Source organism: Lepisma saccharinum, chromosome 1, assembly GCF_977018435.1.
Source record: "Lepisma saccharinum chromosome 1, izLepSacc3.1, whole genome shotgun sequence".
Lineage (NCBI taxonomy): Eukaryota > Metazoa > Arthropoda > Insecta > Zygentoma > Lepismatidae > Lepisma > Lepisma saccharinum.
Window position 1 is genome coordinate 14,663,351 of NC_139229.1, and position 21,454 is coordinate 14,684,804.

Below are 21,454 nucleotides of genomic sequence, written 5' to 3' on the forward strand. Positions count from 1 at the left end.
ACATTAGAAAAGTTCCCGGATTTGAACCGGCCGGGGATCGAAATCGGCACCTTGAGCATGGTAGTCAGACACGTTACCGACTGAGCCACCGCTTGTGCACTTGATAATGTGTGTGTTTGTTTTGTTGTGGCCGGCCCTTTACCAATAGTTCCCCCGTGAAATTTATGTTGAATTCTGTGTGTGTGTGTGTGTGTGTGTGTGTGTGTGTGTGTATATATATATATATATATATATACATATTTTATGTAATATAAAATTGGTTCCAGCACATGGAAAACACAAATGACTGATATATTTGATCCCAAAGTATGACCTCCATAAATACAAACCTGTTATTTTAGATTCTTTTTGCTGCTTTTTATTAGTAAAAAAACTGTTTGTGTGTACACTCAAATAACAAAAGAGCACGTCAAATGTAACTATCGTAAGTTTTCAGTCCTTCATGTTTAATGATAAAAACAATCCCGTGGCTCTACCTAGAAGGGCCTTGGCCTATCTTCCGACTGCCAGTCTCCTTCCCACAATCCTACCTAGAGGTGTGGAGTTCTTCAACTGGTAATGGGGTGAAGTGGGGTCAGCAGGTCAAACCCTCAGCCCTTATATGAGATTTCCTGAACACAGGCAGACTCGAACCTATGCCATCCTGCAGTCGGAGCCCATAGCACAGCACCTTTTGTTGCACATATTTCAAATTTCATTGTCCTTCAGGATAACCACATTTCAGTTTATTGATTAATATGCTAGTAGGTAACTTAATTCGCTAATTTTTCTTTCTTATTTATAGATTTGCCAATCTCTGGCACCAGTACTTTTGGCAGTACACTATATCACTTTAGCACAACTCCCATCACAAAGCTGGACCAAAAATGGAGAAGGGCGTAAGTAGGTCTTGAAAATCATGTGTAATCATGTGCATTAAGTTTATTGTTATGCTTCATTTTTTACATTTGGTTGATTATTGTGGTAATGATCTAACTTTGTCCCAGAGACTTAAAAAGTATTAAATTTCAGTGTTCCTTTTAATTTCTCAGTACTCTTTTCAAATTATAGTTTACATAAAATGAGATAAAATAACACCGGTATAAAAATTAATATGAATTTAATTTTTTTTTACCTGAAAATAATGGGCCCACAGTGGGGTAAGATGTTTATAATAGAGTCAACACAGCTTGCTGTCATAAGCCCCGTCTAGTTCGCTGCACTTTTATTTTATACTCTTTTTGCACCAAAGTGTCTAGTTCGTTGATTTGGAGTCAAGTAGTGTATTTGGTGTCTGCACCGTTTGCACTACATTCTGGGTCGATGTATATGTGGAGTATGGTCACATGGTGTGTGCTAACTAATGAAATGACCGTTTAAAGCAGCAGCCAGGAATTTTTTGAATCTTCTGAACTTGAACACCGCTGTCCGTCTACTTCGTTGACTGTCATTTACTTGCACCACCCTGACACTGGAATACACCTGCACTACACCGAGTGTCAAAAAGTGCAGCCAACTAGACGGGACTATTATTTGAAACCTTTGAATATTTAAACCAGGAATATTTCACAAGGATCTTATATTTCAAAGTTTTTTCATTGTATTTTATGTCAAGAAATTTCCAGTTGTCCTTTTTTTTAATGTCTCAGTACATGAATTGTATTATTTATCTGGTAATATGCATAATTATATCACTCTGTGCCAAGAATGGCTGCTATGACATTTACCTCTATATTGCAAAATGTTGAAATATTGTATGCCATGTTTTTTAACTAAAATATCAAATTCCAATCTGTTTAAAAAAAACATTTATATTGATTTGGTAAAAAAAAATGTGTAGATATTGAAAATGTACAAAAGTGTATTAGGAAATGCATATTTCATGTAGTTGAATTAAGATACATACATTCAGGTGCACTGATAACTATTCCACAGAATATAAAAAGTCAGCTGTTCGTGGAATTTACTTATGATACTTATGTATGGCGAGTGTATGGAAAATGCAGCACAAGCATGCGGGCTGTATGCATTACGCTTGGCTCTGCCGACAGGCATAGTGGGGATGCACCTTCACACTCATCTTCACGTTACAATTACTTGAGAACTGCTTGATGTATTACAATGTAATGAATGTAATCCATTCTTAATGAATTTTTCCGTACTTTCAAATGAGCTAAAAATAAAATAGGGTTTCCATTTTTAAAAAACTAAGTTTCTGTTGAAAACCATATTTCCTTACCTAGTTGTACGTATTGTATCCACTAATTTCATGAGACCCTCTCATAACTACAGGGTGGCGCGGAGCCGACTGACACATTTGATACGCTCATAGATGATGAAAGAATGGAAGGAGAATGAGGAAAACCGTATGTAATGGTACATTGAAGTATGCAATTTTATTACTAACAACTTCCAAGTTCATTTTTTGAAAATTACATCAGACAGGTGGCCTCCTTTGGCATCAATGCATTGTTGCAGACGTCTCTGGAAGTTATCTCCGTAGTTCCTCGTCACTAGCCGTTACTTCCTCAACAATGGCTTCTTTCAATTGTTGAAGAATCGTGATACGCCTTCTGAACAAACGGTCTTTCAAGAATCCCCAGAGACTGCTGGCGTGCCGAGCATTGTGGACTACGTTCACTCTCTGCAAGTTCTCGGGCGTACGCACTGTTGTTGGAGCTTCATGTTTCACATCCAATACACTGCCAATTTCTTCAAATTTCTTCACCCAAGCCAATATGGTATTCCGAGACTGTACGTTATCATGTCGGCTAACAATGAATTGTTTTCTGAACAATCGCTGCACTTTAACCACCGACTTCGTTTCGTAATAACTACGAACACAGAAAACGCGATGTTCAACGCTCCAACGGTCCATTATGACTGTTGCTGTCTTAATATGAAATGGCATCCTATCCTCTTCTCAGTTCCCCCGCAATCCACTTCAAACTATCGCGCATGCGTAATATACTCAACTTTCAAATGTGTCAGTCGGCTCCGCGCCACCCTGTATATATCTGTGAAAGCAGTTTTTCTATATTTATTGTTGTTCACGAAATATTTCCGGTGTTACTTTTAGGTGCCCCACCCGGTATTTGTTGGTAGTTGTTAAAAGTTATGAGATGTAACTTCCATACATATATTTAAATCAATTTCAATATTGCTGCTTTCTACAAAATGTTTAAATCTTGATCTTTAACATTAAGAACATTTGAACATTTATATTTTTATTATGTGCTTTTTGGTGAATATCTGTGATGAGCTGGTAACATTGGGGACTTTCTTCATGATGGAAAGATAGAACAGGGCATAGATATTTTGTAAGCTCCTTATTTGGCTTCAAACTGAAGAAATATTGTAGAAAAGTTTGATTTACGGTACTAAAAGACGTCTTTATGTCAAGAATAAGTATTTATGATATCAAGTAAAGCATGGTGATCCTCTTGTTACTTGTAAGTTTCTTCATTCATATGAAACTGCTTTAATGTTGATTCAATTGAAGCCAGAAATTCCCATTTTGGATTTCATACAGCTAAGTTTTATCCACAAGCATCCACGTGCACAGATCGAGTTCATTGTTTAAATTTGTAAGATTAGTGTTCATTAGTAACCCATCTGTAGTGTGAATAATATATTTATTCCAATTAAACTTATTGAAAGTGGATAAACAACTTTGAATATTTAAAGGTCAATTTCATCTTGATGCAAAGAGAAAGTATGTCTTTTCCCTTCATCTTATTGAAGATTTGGAATTGGATACTTGAAAAATGCAACCAGTTGTTATTAGCAAAAAGGTTTAAATCGAGAATAAGTTTATTACTTAAGATTTAGTGAATAACATTTTCTTTATAATTTGTCATTGTACTAGCAACTTGACTGAGCGTTTGCAAATACAATCTTATGTACTAGTTGTAGAACTGTTTGAATATACACATAGATCACAGTAGATTTAGCAATGGGCATTTTATTTATGTCTTTGTCAAAACTCTGATGCTGCATGTTATGCTAAGACACTCATTGAGCTTTTTGGGTTGGTTATACACATTTTGCCTACTGGACATGGACGTCCGGACGGGAGGACTACACCTGGGAAATGAATGTCCACCTAAAAATAATGCATGCTTATCATATTCTATAGCTGCAATAGAAGTTAATTTTCATATGCTTGCATTGAAGATGGACAATTTTTATATTTACATTAGGTTATTTGAAAGGTGAAAACGAAACTTTGAATGGTAATGATTCCGAATATTTATGACTATTTTTCTCAAAGTTTCAGAGAAGAAAGATGAAGTATTGCAGTAATGTGGAAATGGTTGTTACAGTAAATTTCACCCTCAGCGAAAGTACTTACCACTGTTTGGAGTTCGGAAAAGTGCAAATTATCATCTAAAAAAGACATACAAACTACCTTATGAAAACGTCTGCACTTGTCATCGGCAAACCATTTGTTGTTCATGGAAGAAAGGATATTGACTGGGAAAGTAAGTTTGAAGCTTCCACATACTTTCATTTCATTCACAGTAATTTATGTTCATTTTTCTAAGGGTGTTGAAGGAGCATGATAATTTCAGACTGAAGCAGTGTTTTTTGAAGAGGCATCACTATAATGCCTCTTAGTAAACATGGGTCAGCTAATGAGCAGTTTTCGAGATAATTGTAAATGTGTGGTTACAAGCTGCCACTGACTTCATTGTTTGTAAACATTGTCCTAGTTGGTAAAATGCTAATAATACAGTAAGAAAAGTCATTGGAGAGCTCATTACTTTTATTGAACATTCTGCTTACTTTAACAAGAAATACACTACTACGTTAGTATGTTACATGTTACAATTACTGTACACTCATACCTGTTTAAGGAGGTGTTCAAAGTGCCATCCTTGCATTTGGTTCCATTGTAAGGTTCAATTTTCACTACGCAGTACAGTACAACTGACGTGACTCCCACAGTATGATTAGACTGTATCCATCCTGTTTGATTACACCCGTCGTCACCTCTCGGAAATGTTCTGTTGTGTAAACAAAGAGCAAACCTCAAAACGTGCAAGGAGTAAAGCACTCTGTGCATACAAACTGCAATCAGTGATGGCTTCTAACCACACATTCGCACACATTATTAGCATTTTACCAACTAGGATGACGTTTACAAACAATGAAGTCAGTGGCGACTTGTAACCACACATTCTCAATTATCTAACAAACGGCTCGTTTGCAGACCCATGTTTACTGAGACTTTTTTTCTTCTATTATCGTGTACTTTCAACTGTATCAGTTTGAGCTATTACTTATGATACACCCTGTATAATACTTTTCTTGCCACCAGCCATGCGTTTACTATAGCTTAGTTGTGGGCTACTCCTGTCATCTAGGTCATATGGGGTGTGGGAATCAGTCAATAGTCCCTAAATTCTTTCATAGTTAGGTTAGGAGGGTCTCAGAAACCACACACCCTTTCCAAGCCTCATGTGGAGAGCCACCAGCGAGTACATACATGGGGCTAGTCTGTGGAATGCCATATCATTGGGAAATGAGAATGTTTGCATTAAGGTGCTATTTACAGTACATCTTCTTTTTGCTGATGAATAGATTTTTTCCAAAGTACAAACAGTGCTAATTACTTTCAGGAAGCTTCAAATTTACTTTCACAGTCATTATCACTATGTGGTACTTCTGCTTTCTTCTATGAACAAAAAATGGTGTGCTGATGACAAGTGCAGATGCTTTCATAAGGTTGTTGTAGGTTTTCTGAACTCCAAACAGTGGTAAGTACTTACACTGAGGATGAAATTACTGTAACAACCATTTTCTTATTACTGCGATACTTCATCTTTCTCCTCTGAAACTTTGAGAAAAATAGTCATAAATATTTGGAATCATTACCATTCAACGTTTGATTTTCGCCTTTCGAATAGCCTAATGTAAATGTAAACATTGTCCATCTTCAATGCAAACATATGAGAATTAACTTCTATTGCAGGATAAACATGTATTAAACAGTACCCAATATTGCCATTGGTTTCAAGTCCCAAAACTAAGCAGGCTCCATGTTTTGCCACCCATGTCGAACTGACTGAGATAGGCATTTCAAATAATTTGCAAACTTTGATTCAGTGTTGCCACCTCTCCTCACAGAAAATGAACTGAACTCTTGGTGAAAGTATGCTAAATACATTATAGAAAAATATACATGTGATGCATTACATTGTGTAATATAATACAGAGGTTGTTCCGTCTACATTTGGCCAATTTTGACTTACCCAAAAATTTAGACGAATCCATGGCGCCAGGTCCGTAAGTGCTCGATGTGTGTCCCTTGGTTCCTAACAATAGCCCGACAGCGTAATTTCCACTGTAATAGGCTTCTCTGAAGAACTGGGAGGGGAATCTTGTCCCATTCACTTTGCACAGCTTTCCAAAGTCCTTCCACAGTTGTCACATGCCGTTTTCCCAAAGTCCGCTTCAGCAAGCCAAATCCACAATAGTCCATAGGACTTGCGTCTGGAGATTTAACAGGTACCTCATTGAAAGGTATCACCTGCATACCACTTGCCTCCTCCATCTCCCTGTAGAATGCGAGGGACGATCGTGAAGTATGTGATGAGGCCTCGTCCATGTGAATGCGCACCAGATTGGCATCATTTCCGTACATTGTTGGAATCTCATGCTCGTAGATCGGCCGCATGATCTGCTCCTGATAATACTGCGAGTTTATTTTGCAGTTCTTCGCCACCCTACGAATCTTCAGTTTACCTCGGTAACAGTAGCCAGTAACGACCATGAACCCTTTTGGGAAGGATTCTTTACATACACGGACCCACCTTCTGAAGTTCTTTGCGCCTTTCTCTCGGTACATGATGGCTCTCGGTTTACCGCAGTCGGAAAGGTAAATCCATGCTTCATCGAGAGTTACGACGTGCTTCCACCTTTGTATTGTCAGATGCCGTTCGTACAGCTTCCGGGCGTTACACTTTCGTTCCTTTAGGTGGGCATCCGTGAGAAGATGGCAGCGAGCTTTCATGACTTTTTCCAGCTTGAGTTGATGGTGTAAGGTCCGGCTCACAGTCCCCAAAGACACGTCAAGACGACTAGCCATACACCTTTGTGTTGGCGGAGTTTCTTGCATTGCCATTTTGCGCAGTTTCCTCTGCATGGTAGGGGTGGCCTCGGTGCATTCCCGCTTCCTAGGCAACTTCGTTGGTGATCCAAATGGGGGAGCTTCGTTGCTCTTGTACTTTTTAATAACATTTTTTATTCCACTTAAACTGATGTTGCAACCATTCTTCTTGCACTGTTTTCTAATGACAGAAACACTAAACTGGAGCCGCAACATAGCTGCATAAAGAGCCGCAACATAGCCTTCCCAAAACTGGCTTAGTTTGGGCGGCATGTTGGTCACAGAGCGGAAACCCACACACTTGGAAAAAGATTTTACACAACCCTCACAACAATGGTCCTGTTTTGTGCGTTATTTTTGTCCGCGCGGATAAACAACTCCGTTCCCAGACAGTCACTGCTGGATGCCACGCGCCAGTTCGGGTGAGTCCAATCTGCCCGGGGAGGGGGGAGGAACGAAATTGGCCAAACGTAGACGGAACAACCTCTGTATAAGCTTCGTTACAATTATGCTGACAATTATGTATTATAACTCTCAGCAAATACTAATAAATAGAGAATTAGTTTTTTGAAGCCTTTAGTCTTTTTGGGGACTAGCCTGATTAGCATATCTGTGCTAAAGTGAAAAACAAAGTCAACAACTCGTAAGATTCTTTTCAAATTATTGGATGCGTGCGACTTACTCACTATCATATATAAGTATAAAATCAATATTTGTTATTTACTTACGTACAGTGAGTATATACTTGTCAAAGAAAACGTTTTGGTGGCAACTGCCCTCTTCTTCAGGTCAAGAGGTTGGCTTTACGGAAATCCACAAAGCTTCGTCATTTAGAAAGGATATAGGTTTTTACGTGGACAGGTTGAATGCTAGGATAACAAATGAGTAAAACAGGACTATTCCCACATTTTAAAATCCCTTAAAACTTATATAAAAACTGTTAAAATCCATGTTACTATTTCATCACAATTCATAAGTTGACTGGAACTGGTACGTACTCAATGCGCGAGGTTGAGAGTGAGTCAATTTTCCTCCTTCCCCTAACTTCCCCTTCTATTATGTCATTTCAAACGAGAAGTCGCATATGATGCTTGCCTCCCACTCATTGTCTGGGTTAACCTTGAATCCGATTTCCTTATATTCACGTTTTTCCCATTTTTTCAACATTCCTAGCCATATTTCATCAATATTCCCATCTTCCCTATTCAGCTTGTTCTCTCTATTTTTACATATAAATGAGGCCTCATAAACATTCCTACTTAATTTGTCTTCCTCACGTATAACTTCCCGTGTGACTATCTCATGTTTCTCTTCCAATACATGCTCGGACAGTAGCGAAGCGTAGTCTTACGAAGGAGGCAAGCAATGTTTCAGTACAACAAAACATGTAGTACAACGACATGCCGAGGGGAAAGATTCAAGGTTTATAGCCTCATTTACCCAGTCGCTAGATTTGTCAAAATATCGTAATAAAGTGACTGTACTAAAAATAAACCATATGATCCGCAAACGTCACATTTACTTTTTTAAAAAAATCCAGGTAACGTTATTCATATGATATTAAACGTTTAGCATATGCGAACTTTCCGCATACGACTAAAGGGAGACGGAATTTCTTACTTACTTATTAGTACCTTTATTTGTTCATTATTATTTAATATGGTCAAACGGTGACCAAACCGATTTAGATAAAAAAAAAATGGGAATCATTTGTTTATTTTACGCTGCATGATGTAATTTAGTATTTTTGGGCACCCTAAAAACCGCATTGGAGTAACTTAAACACTAAATAAAAAGTTAAACACAAACAATAAAAAATTCATTTCAAAGCAAAGAAACACATGCATAGACAATGTACTCACCACAATAAATTTCAAACTCTTGGTGTTGGTTGACCCCCTTCCACGATTTTCATTTTAACACTTATCTCTCTCGAGCTAAACGAAGCATATTTTCAATTGCTCAATAATACACCCGCACTTCACATCAACCGTTCCTAAATACGCGTTCATTCCGATACATTCACAGCACAAAACACGAAGCAACAAACACTCACACTATCCCACGCGCTTTCCACAACTGCAAATGCAAGCATCCACACAAGATCACTTTGAAAATCTCTGAAACAACAGAAAGTGATACCAACCTATTTCCTTAATTTTATCCGTCACAAAGGAAAGATATATCAGTTTGGAGATAAAAATTACGCGGAGGAATCAGAATCATTTCAGCAGAACGAGTATGTACATTAATATTTAAGTAATAAAGTGTCATTCAATGGCGTGCCCGGGGCGAAGGGGGGGGGGTGGTGGATGGTAGACATAACCCCCTTTTGGCCCAGTATATCTAAGAAAAAACGTCAAAGGAAGGAAAAGATGACAAAATGGGGACCGTAAAAAGACCCTGGGAACACCACTTGCGTCATAATAATAGAACTTAAAACATATTCGGGCCTCCCCGATGGCGCAGTGGTTGTGTCGTCGCCTTGTAATCAAGGGGTTCCGGGTTCGATACCCGGTGGAGGCACAAGTGTTTCAGATCCCATTTTAAACTGTAGGTCCAGTCCCGATTAGCCTTACTGTGCATAAAGTGGACTTAAAACAACAAATCAATCAATCAATCATTAAAACATATTCTTGTGCTCATAATATGCAGAATGTATACGATTTACTTCTATGCCATGTACAAATATCAGTAGATAGTTCTTTCTCAGATAGCTTTATTTTCACCCCAAGTTTTATTCAAAAGCAGTCAATTTATTGATTGTAAAATTTGTGAAAGAGCTCACTTGAATTACTGCGTAAATAATTTGGTAGTTGCAAACACTGGTAGCGGTCAACACTTCTGGCGTAATTTGAGCTGGACCGACCAGGAAGCAGGGTGCAGGACCAAGGTCCGTCCAATCTTCCCTCCCTCCCTGAGAAAACTCTTCACGGGGGTGCAGAAATTCCACTGCCCCAACTCCCAATGTCAACTTTTTTTACGTGTTTTACATTTAATTTACATTTAAAATAATTTGTAATATAATATGATATATATGGAATTTATAACAGTGATAATATCTTCTTTTAGTTATTTTATGACTAACAATTATTATTATATTTGCGACCTTGTTTACGTGTTCATGAAGATAAATATTCGTTACTAGTTTTTGCTGGCAACGTACCCATAGATGAATCCTTCTGCTTTCGGTTGAACTCGGCTATTTTCGGGAATCACGCAAGCTCGGAAAGCACAGCTTTTTGTAGAAGCTTTGTGGACGGGTTCCACCAGAATTTCACGCTTCGCCATATGACTCCTTCGGAGGCCTTATTTTCCCGCAGAACGGCTGCAAGCATTGAGGCTGGTGCTTGCTACAGAGCTGCTGGGGGAGTTTGCGGCCGCATTTTTTCGCGAAATCGAATGCGATGGAAACTAAATACGGTTAGAACATTAAGTACATTAAATGATATTCGAATTATGCAAGCAGTGCTTGCATTGCTTGTACTATATCTTCGCCTCTGTGCTCGGATAATCCCGTACGGGGGTTTCCATCTTTAATATCCTTATCGTGTTCTTTCCATCGGACCCCCATACTCCTACCAGTCTGCCATAGGTATTCTTTCTTACATTGACATTTGATTCTGTGTAGCCTTTTTTCCCCTCTACATTATCACCCTTTCTCATTCCTTCTCATAAAATGTTTCTCTAAGCATTTAGGGGCTTTCATCCCACACTTAATTCTATACGCTTTTGCTACTCTTTCCACTTTTTCCGATACTCCCCTAAAATACTTGATAGCCACATAATTACATTCCCCTAATTTCTCATTTATATTTTCCTCCACTTTCTCCTCTCCCTTGTTTTTACTATCCTTATTATCGTCCTTGGAGCATATCTTTCTCGCCCTACTCAAATTCTTCTGCATTTCTTCATTTTTATACCAATTCTTTCTACCAATTCCAAAAATCCATGTTATTTTTTTTTTCAGCATCGTCTTACAATTACATAATCTTAAGGCTCGAATGAAGAAATTTAAGAAGATACTTTGTCCTCGTAGCGTGTGCCGATTCGTTGTTTATGTACTTATCTCCTGCTAAGGGCTTATGGAAGACACCGGTTTTAATTTTCCTACCTGTCTTATTGATCTCCAAATCTAAGAAGCTAATCCTATTATCTTTCATATCCTCCTTCGTGCACTTAATTCTTGGCTCTTGTTCTTCTAGGTTCGCGTACAAGCTATCTAGCACCTTTTCTTTTCCAATCACTAAAATGTCGTCTACATATCTCCCATAGTACTTGACTCCATTACTTAATGCGCTTAAAGCTGCATTCTCAATATAGTGTATGAAGATACTTGAAACTATCCCAGATACGGGATTCCCCATTGTTAGATCTTCCTTTTGCATAAAGATATTATCATTGCAGTAAAAATAATTGTAACCTGTACTTATGTTAAACCACCTCACGTACTCCCACACGGTTATTACATCTGTACCATTTCCCATCAGCCATCTATGTAAGCAATCAGCGGCTTTTTCTCGCGGTACGCTGGATTAAAGGTGAACTATATCAAAACTAGCTATTCTGTTATCATCTTTAATTTCAATGTTTTCAATTTCCCCTTTAACTTTAACCTGTGCTTTTCCTTACTTCATTAATTCTTCCTACCAATATCTAGCTATCCCATAACCTGGGTGGGAATACGTGGGTATATTTGGCCTAAGAGGGATGTCTTCTTTATGCATTTTAGAAATGCCACGGGGATGTTCCTTTTTTTACAATTTTCCGTTAGCCTTTTCTTCTCGCTCCTACTTAATGTTATGCTAATTTCAATCTCTCTTTTTGTATCTCTCCTAATTTTATTAGTGGGGTCTTTGCCTATCTCTATATAGTCAGGGCCTATAAAACACTCTTCTAGTTTATAGGTTACTCCTATAGACTTCTTTACTTATGATGACCATCCTATTTTCTTTATCCGATCTCATTATAAATATGTCGTTCTTTTTGGCCCATTTTTTACATTGTCTAATCTCTTTCTATATCCTTTACTGTTCCTTCCTCCACTTTTATGAAAGTCTTTTTCATTCTCTTTCCGGATTTGTTGTTCTATAATATTGTGTACCTTACTCCTTAGCTCCCTCTTATCATCCCTATCATCAAGGATAGCCCTATCCTTTCTCTAGCGATGATAAACTCCTCTTTAACTATTTCCACATTTCCTATCGCTAACTTTTGGCCTTTTTCCATAATGATATTCAAATCCGGGTGTAATTCCTTATTAGTTAGATTAAGCACATTGCTTTTCACTTCTCCGTTTTCCTCCCTCTTATCCACCTTCCTCAAATCACCTTCCTTCAAATTCTTCCTTATTCTAGTTAACTTGTTTTGAATTCTTATCCTATTCTCATTCTCAGCCGCTTCCACATATTTGTGGTGCCTTTCTTCTACTCGATTCCAGGTTATCCCATTCATTGTTGAGCTTAGCTCTAAATGTAATTCTAAACATTCGCTATTTAGTTTATGCACCATACCATACACATCTCTTATACAACAGTTGATCATTCCCATTTGACACTTCTTTTTCTGATCATACCCCCTATTACTCAATGGAGTAAATCCCCATTTTAGAAATTTCGGAATGACTCCCAACCTCCTACATTCTTTCAAAAACCATATCCTATTGATAACTGAATTTAACCTAATCCTATCCTTCTGAAATTCTCACACTTTTTTACCCGTACAGATTGCAGAATTCATATTTTGGATGCGTGCGACTTAATAGTCCTGTTTTAGTCATTTGTTACCCTGGCATTCAACCTGTCCACGTAAAAACCTATATCCTTTCTAAATGAAGAAGCTTTGTGAATTTCCGTAAAGCCGACTTCTTGACCTGAAGAAGGGGGTAGTTGCCACCGAAACGTTGTCTTTGACAAGTATATACTCACTGTACGTAAGTAAATAACAAATACTGATTTTATGCTTATGTAAGATTCTTTGTTGCATGGAAATGGAAAATACATGTTAATGCTGCAAAGTTCTGGAAATCTTGTGAATGATTTACTATAGATATGCTAACAATGTTCAATTTAAGAGCAGGAGGAACAGTTTGTGTCCAGGCAGATGCGAGAACCCTAGATGCTCCTTTCCCGCATGCAGGAGAGTATAAAACTTAGCATTACGCTTATGGGAGTATTATTTTACTTGTTCTCTTGAGAATACCAAACTTCTGATGGCATAGAAAAACACATGAACTGAAAGAGAACACATTGAAGATTCGATTTGTCGTTGGAAAGAGTTGAAAACTCCTATTTGATTAGCCATAACTTGAATTTGTTGCTTTTTATTCTCCATAAGGAATGCAACATCATGTTCAGCTTACTAATCAACTTGAAAAATTGCTTCCACTTGCATACTCTCTTGTAGAGTCGGGTTTCTTTATTGTATAAGTGCCCATTCCATTGATATGAATGAAATGCTTAGCTGGTGCAAAACTCTCTCTTTGTCTTAACTGGGACCAGCAGTAGTATATTACAGTGGGCATCATGGTCCAATGACACTGGTCTGACGTAGTTTAGTACTAGAAAAACAGTTGTGACTGGGAAGCAAATATCTCTTTCCTACCTGTATAAGATGCCACTACAGTCTTGACGCTCTAGCAACCGGCGTGAAACCACCCGCTCTGGTAACGACGTCCTGTTGCCGGATAGACTTACTTCAGGATATTCACGAGCCCACAGAAACATGTGTAGGATTAAACATCTGGTTAATCATATAACAACGGGACACTTCCCTAGTTCTCAGTCCGACTCTGTTCATATTTGAAGGAACAGCGTTAAAAGGCGGAGAGCTTTTGGCTGAGTGAAGTGCGTTTTTTTAAAAATATTCAGTCCGATTTCTGTATTGAATACTTTTGTGCGTGAGCAGGCGTTTGTGTGTGTGTTTGTAAGAGTTGTTTGGAGAAATTGTACTGCAATGTTGGAAAGAAGAAAGAAAGTAATTGGTAGCTTCCCAAATTATCTCACTTCACACACCCACATGTGCCTCCTCGATGGTACAGTCAGTGGTAGAGTAAGAGTCGTCGCCTTTTAATCAAGTAGTCCTGGGTTCGATACGCTGTCGAGGCACATAGTGGTTTGGATCCCACTTCCAACTGTAGGTCCATTCCAGATTAGCCGTAGTGTGCATAAAGTGCACTTTAAAACACCAACTCAATCAATCATTCACACACATTTGATTTGTTCTTGATAAATTCTTCTCCATAATACAGTAACTCAGTTCTGTGAAATTCTGTTTTAGAGGTAAATTTTTGTAGGTTCCGCAAAATATAATTTAAAAACGTGTTAACGAAACCAAATTGTACGTAATTTGTTTATACGAAATTCACCCTAATTTTCAAGAAATACATTTCATTTGTACGTTCTGAAGCTTCAACAATGTCACAGAAGTATAAATTCCATGTCGTTACAAAACAATGGCCGAATTTTTGTATATAAAAACAATAGGCGGGCATAGCTGCAATCGGTATCGAGTTGCGAAAAAGATGAACGCTGGGGTGTGACAAAGAAGGCAAAGAGAGGCGGCATGAAATCAAAGGAGAACGATTTGACACAGTTGTTCATAACACAAGACGCATTTTCTTTTGTAGGTAATTGTGATACGATACAACACAAGTAAAAAGATTCCGGTAGCTGATGCTTGCAATGTAGCATAATAAAAACACAACAGAAGTTCTTTCAGTGAAGGTTTTCGGTTGCTTGTAGAGCAGGAAGAGAAAATGTTTCATGCTTGCCAGAATGTAAAATTCACACGGGAAGTTAACGTTAACCTACAAGAAACTTCAGATTCAAACTTCTAGATTTGTTAATTTATCACTTTACGACGGAAATAACATATATTAGCATAGTGATACGTACGTGCTTAATTCGCGTGACATTTTATTTTTTCCCGAGCTTGCCAACAGCTGATTAGCCTGTCAGCCTTGCGTGTATTGATAAGAGCATGTGGAATGCGGATTTTAATTAGAGGTAAGTTTGAAAAATCTGATTCAGTTCCTTTGATTAAAAAAGTCTCTTCACCAGTTACGTGCTACAAAAGTGTAGAACCATGAACGGAAAAAGAAAGAGAAACTAACTCTCTCTCTCTCTCATATATATATATGTGAGCACCGTTGGCAAATAGCCCCATGCATAGGTCACGCACCATTGGCGAATAGCCCCACGCACCATTCACAGGAAGGTTAGGTTAGGCAAACATAGTTAAAATTTGGGGTTGTAGAACCATGCACGCATAGGTCACGCACCATTGGCGAATAGCCCTACGCACCATTCACAGGAAGGTTAGGTTAGGCAAACATAGTTAAAATTTGGGGTTGTAGAACCATGCACGCATAGGTCATGCACCATTGGCGAATAGCCCCACGCACCATTCACAGTAAGGTTAGGTTAGTTGCAGTTAGGTTAGGCAAACATAGTTAAAATTTGTGGTTGTAGTATATCAGGAATATGTATATTTCGTTGTGAAACGATAGATAATGAGCAATTCTAAATTGTTGGTTGAGATCATGGACCCCCTTATTTTCCGATTTCTATATGTGACCTCCAAATTTTAAGTTCAGATTCGTGGTTGTGAGGCCTAAATTAGTGAGTTTGCGAAATATTAACAAAATTGGAGAATATCTCTATATGGACATTTCCACTTTGACATGAAAAACGTTTTAAATCCATTCATTTTACAGATAATGACACAAACATGAGATGTGCAAAATATCTCGGCGATATTTGTTTCGGTTCTCGAGAAACACGCTTTCAAACACCGCTGAAATTCACCTACTACGTCACGGATTTGAAAACGTCCTCTCCACAGACAGGAGGTCCTCTGACGTCATCACTTAGAAATGCGTGGAGGCGGGGCTTCTGCTCGTCCCGTCAACTTAGCATGAGCCGCGGAAGCGACAGAAAATTCACTTGTTACTGTGTAAAACAAGTAACTTACAACTTCCAGTGCAAAAATCTGTGCTCCATTTCTTGGAGATGAATTATGCCCTAGCAGTATAGTAGTATTTACTATAATTCAGCCACTCGGTAGAGGGTTTTCCCATTAGGGTGACAAAGCAAACCTTGTAACAGTCAATGGCTGAACACGTGAACAGCCTTGTTCATTGCGAATACATAGGTTTAGTTCTGACTGGCAAGAACTTAATGTTTTAGGAAATGCCTTTTCTGGAATTACGATTATTTTCGTCATAATATTTATTTCACAAATTTTAAAATAATACTTTTAGAACACACTGGTTTACACGCCAATTTCTGCAATATAAGAGGTGATACGGTATAAAAAGGTACGGTGAGTTTTTAAATTTCCTGCAGTAAATGACAGTTTTCTTCAGTTAATATATATATTGCAAATGTTTGTATTTAGCCTACTTTTACGTCGCTTTTCCGTTCACTTTGTTTAACCGCAACGATGAGAATGCATGGTTAATTTATTATGTATCATCTCTAACATCAAATTTCTTCCCACTTTTGGCTAATCGCTACAATGAAGATGAATAACTACAAGCAGTATTCGAAGTCGGGGTGCAGGAGTACACCCCCCCCCACACACACACTACCACCAACTGCACAATCTAAGTATCACCCAACCTGCCATGATAAGAGACGAACTTTTTCTTCTGTCCCATCTCATTTCGAAAACATTCACTTGTCCCATCTCCTTTTATGAGACGAGACGGATCATGCCTCGTCTCGTGAGCAACACTAACATTAACAATAGCAGCATCCCCCTAGCTGTCCAAAGTCTCGAGCAAACATCCTCCCATGTAACAATTTCCAGTTCAATGAAATGTCACTCACAAGAAAACGGTCATGCCCAGGTCGAGAGTCAAACCTGGAACATGCGACTTCCTCAGATAAATCATGAATTTTGTGTATAATAAATTACAACGCCAGTTCATTCCTGGTTATTCTGAATCTGCAGTTTGGTTTGCATATATAAGCAGGATAATATTTAGTTTTCGAGGGCTGTACCGTCGAAACGAGGAGTCAGTAATAATAATAATAAAAAAAATATTAAGAAAGGTTTTTTTTTTGTATTTATGATAAGCCTTTGCATACGTTGTTAATTCTATATTTTTCTAGACTTGAGATGAGAACGAGAATTGCCCTCCCAAACCGAGACGGATGTTTATAAATTGAGACGAGGCTGTCAATGAGACATTTACAACTCTCAACGAGAACGAGACCAAGGCTGCCATGTCTCGTCTCGATAGCATCCTTAGTGGTGAAGTTGTGAACCAACCAATTAATGCGTTCGCGGTATCGAGATGAGGCGGCTTTTTTCGCAGTACAAAATTCAAAATAATTATATCGTACCATTTGAGTATGGGTTTAACTTTTCTGTTCATCTTGTGTCACTACGTTTTTAAGAACCAAATTTCTTTAATATGATTCGAGGGGGAAAAAATAAGTGATTTGACAGTCTCAATGCAGTTTCTTATCGCAGAAATTCCGAAACTATCAGGAAATTGCAGATATTGGTCTGCAGTCCCATCTGGTGTGTGGAATTACGAAATTTCCTTCCCATCAGTATCCCGTCCTATACGTCTCTAATTTAAGAGAGTGAAATAAGTCCGAAGGAATTTTTTAAGAACAAGCGGATAGAACAAGGAAATTGGTAATTTTAGTGAACCAAAAAAGAGGGGGGTTGGACCCGTTGAATCCCCCTTAAATACGCTCATGGTTATACACATTATTTCCTTGTAATAATTATACATAAACTAAGTATAGATATGTACAGTGCAACTAATGTAATCTTCTCCGTGTATTTTCTCTTATCTGCACAAAAATATTTGATCATAATTTGCGCAACAGAAATGAAACACAAACTGAAATTGCTTTATGGAAAATAAAGTAAAATAGGCTTGATAAATAAAGTGAAGAATGTGAAAATTCCTATTTTGCACTACATAGGTTACGGTAAATATCGATAAATATAAGTTTAAAAAATATTTTTGAGTGTCAGGTCAGCAACCAATTTTATAAGCAATATTTTTCGCATGGCCTGAGAACACACGCAGCTGAACCCTTTCATTTATCTTGCACGTGAGCAGCACGGATATTTCATAGAAGAATGATCATTACAAAGCATAGCTTTCCTTTCTCCTATCGCTCCTTCTTCCATTATTTAAATCGGTACAGATTTGTAAAACTGCTGCACGTGTTCACTCACCGTGGGCTACCCATCCGGAACTGGACGCTCGAAGCAGACGACAAACGAGCTCTCCCTAAGGAGTGACGTAGTAACATGGCGGCGGCGTGTTTTCAGCACAACGGTAGCCTCGCAACTTTGGAAGTCTCGTTTCTGCCTTAAACTGGATGCAGAGAAACGCGAGAACTTGCAGGGGTCATTTTTCCAGGGTGTAGTTTTTAAAATTGTTGTAAAAAAAATTGAGTGGAAATGTCCATTGTAAATTCGCTCGGGCTAATGAGGACTGGACCTACAGTTTAAAGTGGAATCAGAACCACTATGTGCCTCCACCGAGCATCGAACCCGGGACCCAGGCACGTATTCAGAGGGGGGGCTTAGGGGGCTCGAGCCCCCCCCGAAAGTTTTAGGTTTACACTAGATAAAATGAGGTTTTCGGTTTCTTGTGGTGTGAAATAAAATAATGTGACAATAATTTAAGGAGAGAAATAATTATCGAGGCAAGACGGAGAATGTTCCGTAACCCTGTTATTGTTAATAGCACGTATCCAAGGTGGAGATGAGGTGGCTCGAGGGCCCCCCCCCCCTCAGGAAATTTTTCAATTTACACTAGATAAAATTAGATTTTTGGCATCTTGTATAATGTGATTTATAAATCTGAGAGAAATAATTATCGAGACAAGACGGAGACTGTTCTATAACCCTATTATTGTTAATAGCACGTATCCAAGGTTGGAGTCAAGAGGCTCGAGCCCCCCCTTCAGGAATTTTTTCTGTTTACACTAGATAAAATTAGGATTTTGGCTTCTTGAATAATGTGATGATAATTTGAGAGAAATAATTATTGAGACAAGACGGAGAATGTTCTATAACCCTGTTATTGTTAATAGCACATATCCAAGGTGGGGTTGAGGTGTCTCGAGCCCCCCCAGGATTTTTTTTTTTATTTTTCACTAGATAAAATTAGGTTTTTGGCTTTTTGAAAAATGTGACGATGATTTAAGGAGATAGACAATTATCGAGGCAAGATGGAGAATGTTCTATAACCCCGTTGTTGATAATATTGCTCGTAAACTTTTCTTGCGCTTTCGGTGTTGTCGCAGCGCACTTGAGCACTATGTACGGTAGAAACTTGTCAGCATTTGGAAGCTGCACAACAAAGGTAGAGTCACACGTAGGGCGATTTGTTGTAATTTCTAATCTCTGGAAGGCGGGAGAGGGTACGTTTTTGAATGAGAGAAGGAGTCAACTACTGGCAATATTAACAAATCGTTTTATCAGCGGAACGTTCTAGAATATAATGAGGATATAAATACGCGGATTCAATTTTTCGGTTGATCTTACAAAGAATCCGTTAATGAGATTTCAGAGGTAAGTGTGACAATTCATAGAGCCGAATAGTGATCAGTCGGCGTCCTGTGGTTGCTTTATAACATATAGTGATTCTAAAATGAAGACATTGACGACAGCAGAACTTCCGGGGCCTCAGTGTAGTGCTAGTTCGGGTCGAGGACCAAAGAGATCAAGCCCCCCCCCCCCCCCCCCCCTCTCTCTCTCTCTCTCTCTCTCTCTGTCTCTGTCTCTGTCTCTCTCTCTCTCTCTCTCTCTCTGTCTCTGTCTCAAGTTAATATTTCAGCAGTACCGGATATTGGAGTGGTTTATTAAAACAGAAATAAGCTGCATAGATCAACTGAAAATCAAAAGTTTTGAGTGATGATTTACTTTTGCCAGAACTAAATTTCATATATGCACTCCGAGAATTTCATAGTATACAAAAATACTTTTGTTTAAGCCTACTGGGTTCAAAATACATTGAAACACTTAACTACCATAAAGAGACAGCCGAAAATTTTATATGTCAAGAAGATGTTGCATTTGTAGACATTTTAGGCGGAAATTGTAGGCTCTACCAGGACCCGAATCAGGGCTCTACCAACCGAGCCATCCTTGACTTCGACCGATTTTTCGTTAAAATGTCTATATAGTACATGTCCTGTGTATATCAAATCGTAAGGTGTTGCCTGTACAGTGAACAAGTACACAAAATATGGGAGAGAGAAGAAAACTGAGGAGCATTCTTTCCCACCGGTTGAGGAGATTTTTTTTTTCTGTGGTCAACAAGAGCTACTACTTCGAGGTGACAATGACAGTGGCCTAATACAGGAGATTTCACACCGTGTCGCCTGAGGATTTCACAAATCGAAATTAGGTTTGTGCGGCATTTGTGTCGCTACGGTGTGAAACGTTGCTGCTGATTGGCCCATTCCAATCGACATGTATCGCCTGCCCCTTCGGTCTGAAACCTTCCTAAGTCTTGAAAATCCAAGTCACAAGGATGGAAAATTAGGGCCTTGTTAAGGTTAGGTGTGAAGGCAGGCAGACGACAGCACCCTAAAGGATCATATCCAAAATTGCAGGAACAACACACCTTACTTCAATCTCCAATACGGAATGATAAAAACTTCTGGTGAGTTGATTTTAAAAAATGTGTCCGAGATAAAGAGTGGCGTGCTCAGGTTTTTCGGAAGGGAGAGGGGTTACGCATACTATTTTTGGTGGTCAGTCCTGATTTTGCCATTTTTTTCCTGTCTTTGACGTTCTTCTTTTTTTAAAGAAAAGGAATACTGGATCAAATGGGCTTATGAAACTCACCAACCCTCCCTTGGGCACTTCACTGGAGATAAATGAATAAGCATTTGATCATACTGGGAGACGAAACATTAGATGTGTTGGGAACGGAAGGGTTTTCGCTGTGCATTAATTGTTTCATGATCCAGCTGTATTCGAGAAAACTTCCTTTGTTTCGTGCCGATATATGACAAGACAGCGGAAGCTGTGACAGGCATTTTTGAACACTTGTGAGTGCTAAGGCCTGAATCTGAACAATTTGGTGGGTTTCGGCTTTTATAAGAGCTGCAAACATGGGAGGACAAGACACGTTAGTGTGTTCATGCTCGAATCAGAGATACATATTCGAGAGCTGTCTGCGTCCAGTTGGCAGGCCACAATTTGAATCTCGCGTTGTCGAGTGGATTGTCCATCCCGTGCATGTGTAACAGCTTCGTAAAAACACTCAAAGACACCATAGATGTTTTTATGCCTGATGAGAAGAAATGGACAAACACACATACTGAGATGGTTCTCGCACACAATGTTAATGCATGGAAACAGAGGAGT

The 21,454-nt window shown here is 38.7% G+C and overlaps 2 protein-coding genes across 2 annotated transcripts in view; both read left to right on the top strand.

Annotated features, from left to right (window-relative positions):
- The window catches only part of LOC145993115 (GEL complex subunit OPTI), a 57,376-nt gene that overhangs the window by 34,068 nt on the left and 1,854 nt on the right, over positions 1 to 21,454 (top strand). The window contains exon 5 of the transcript XR_014442286.1: positions 785 to 878. The gene's annotated coding sequence lies outside the window, so the exon portion shown is untranslated. The remainder of the gene's footprint in view (positions 1 to 784; positions 879 to 21,454) is intronic.
- Positions 1 to 21,454, top strand: part of mRpL52 (mitochondrial ribosomal protein L52) — a 35,148-nt gene that overhangs the window by 5,470 nt on the left and 8,224 nt on the right. The window contains exon 2 of the mRNA XM_083129413.1: positions 785 to 878. Within this exon, the coding sequence (XP_082985539.1) occupies positions 785 to 878 (94 nt within the window). The remainder of the gene's footprint in view (positions 1 to 784; positions 879 to 21,454) is intronic.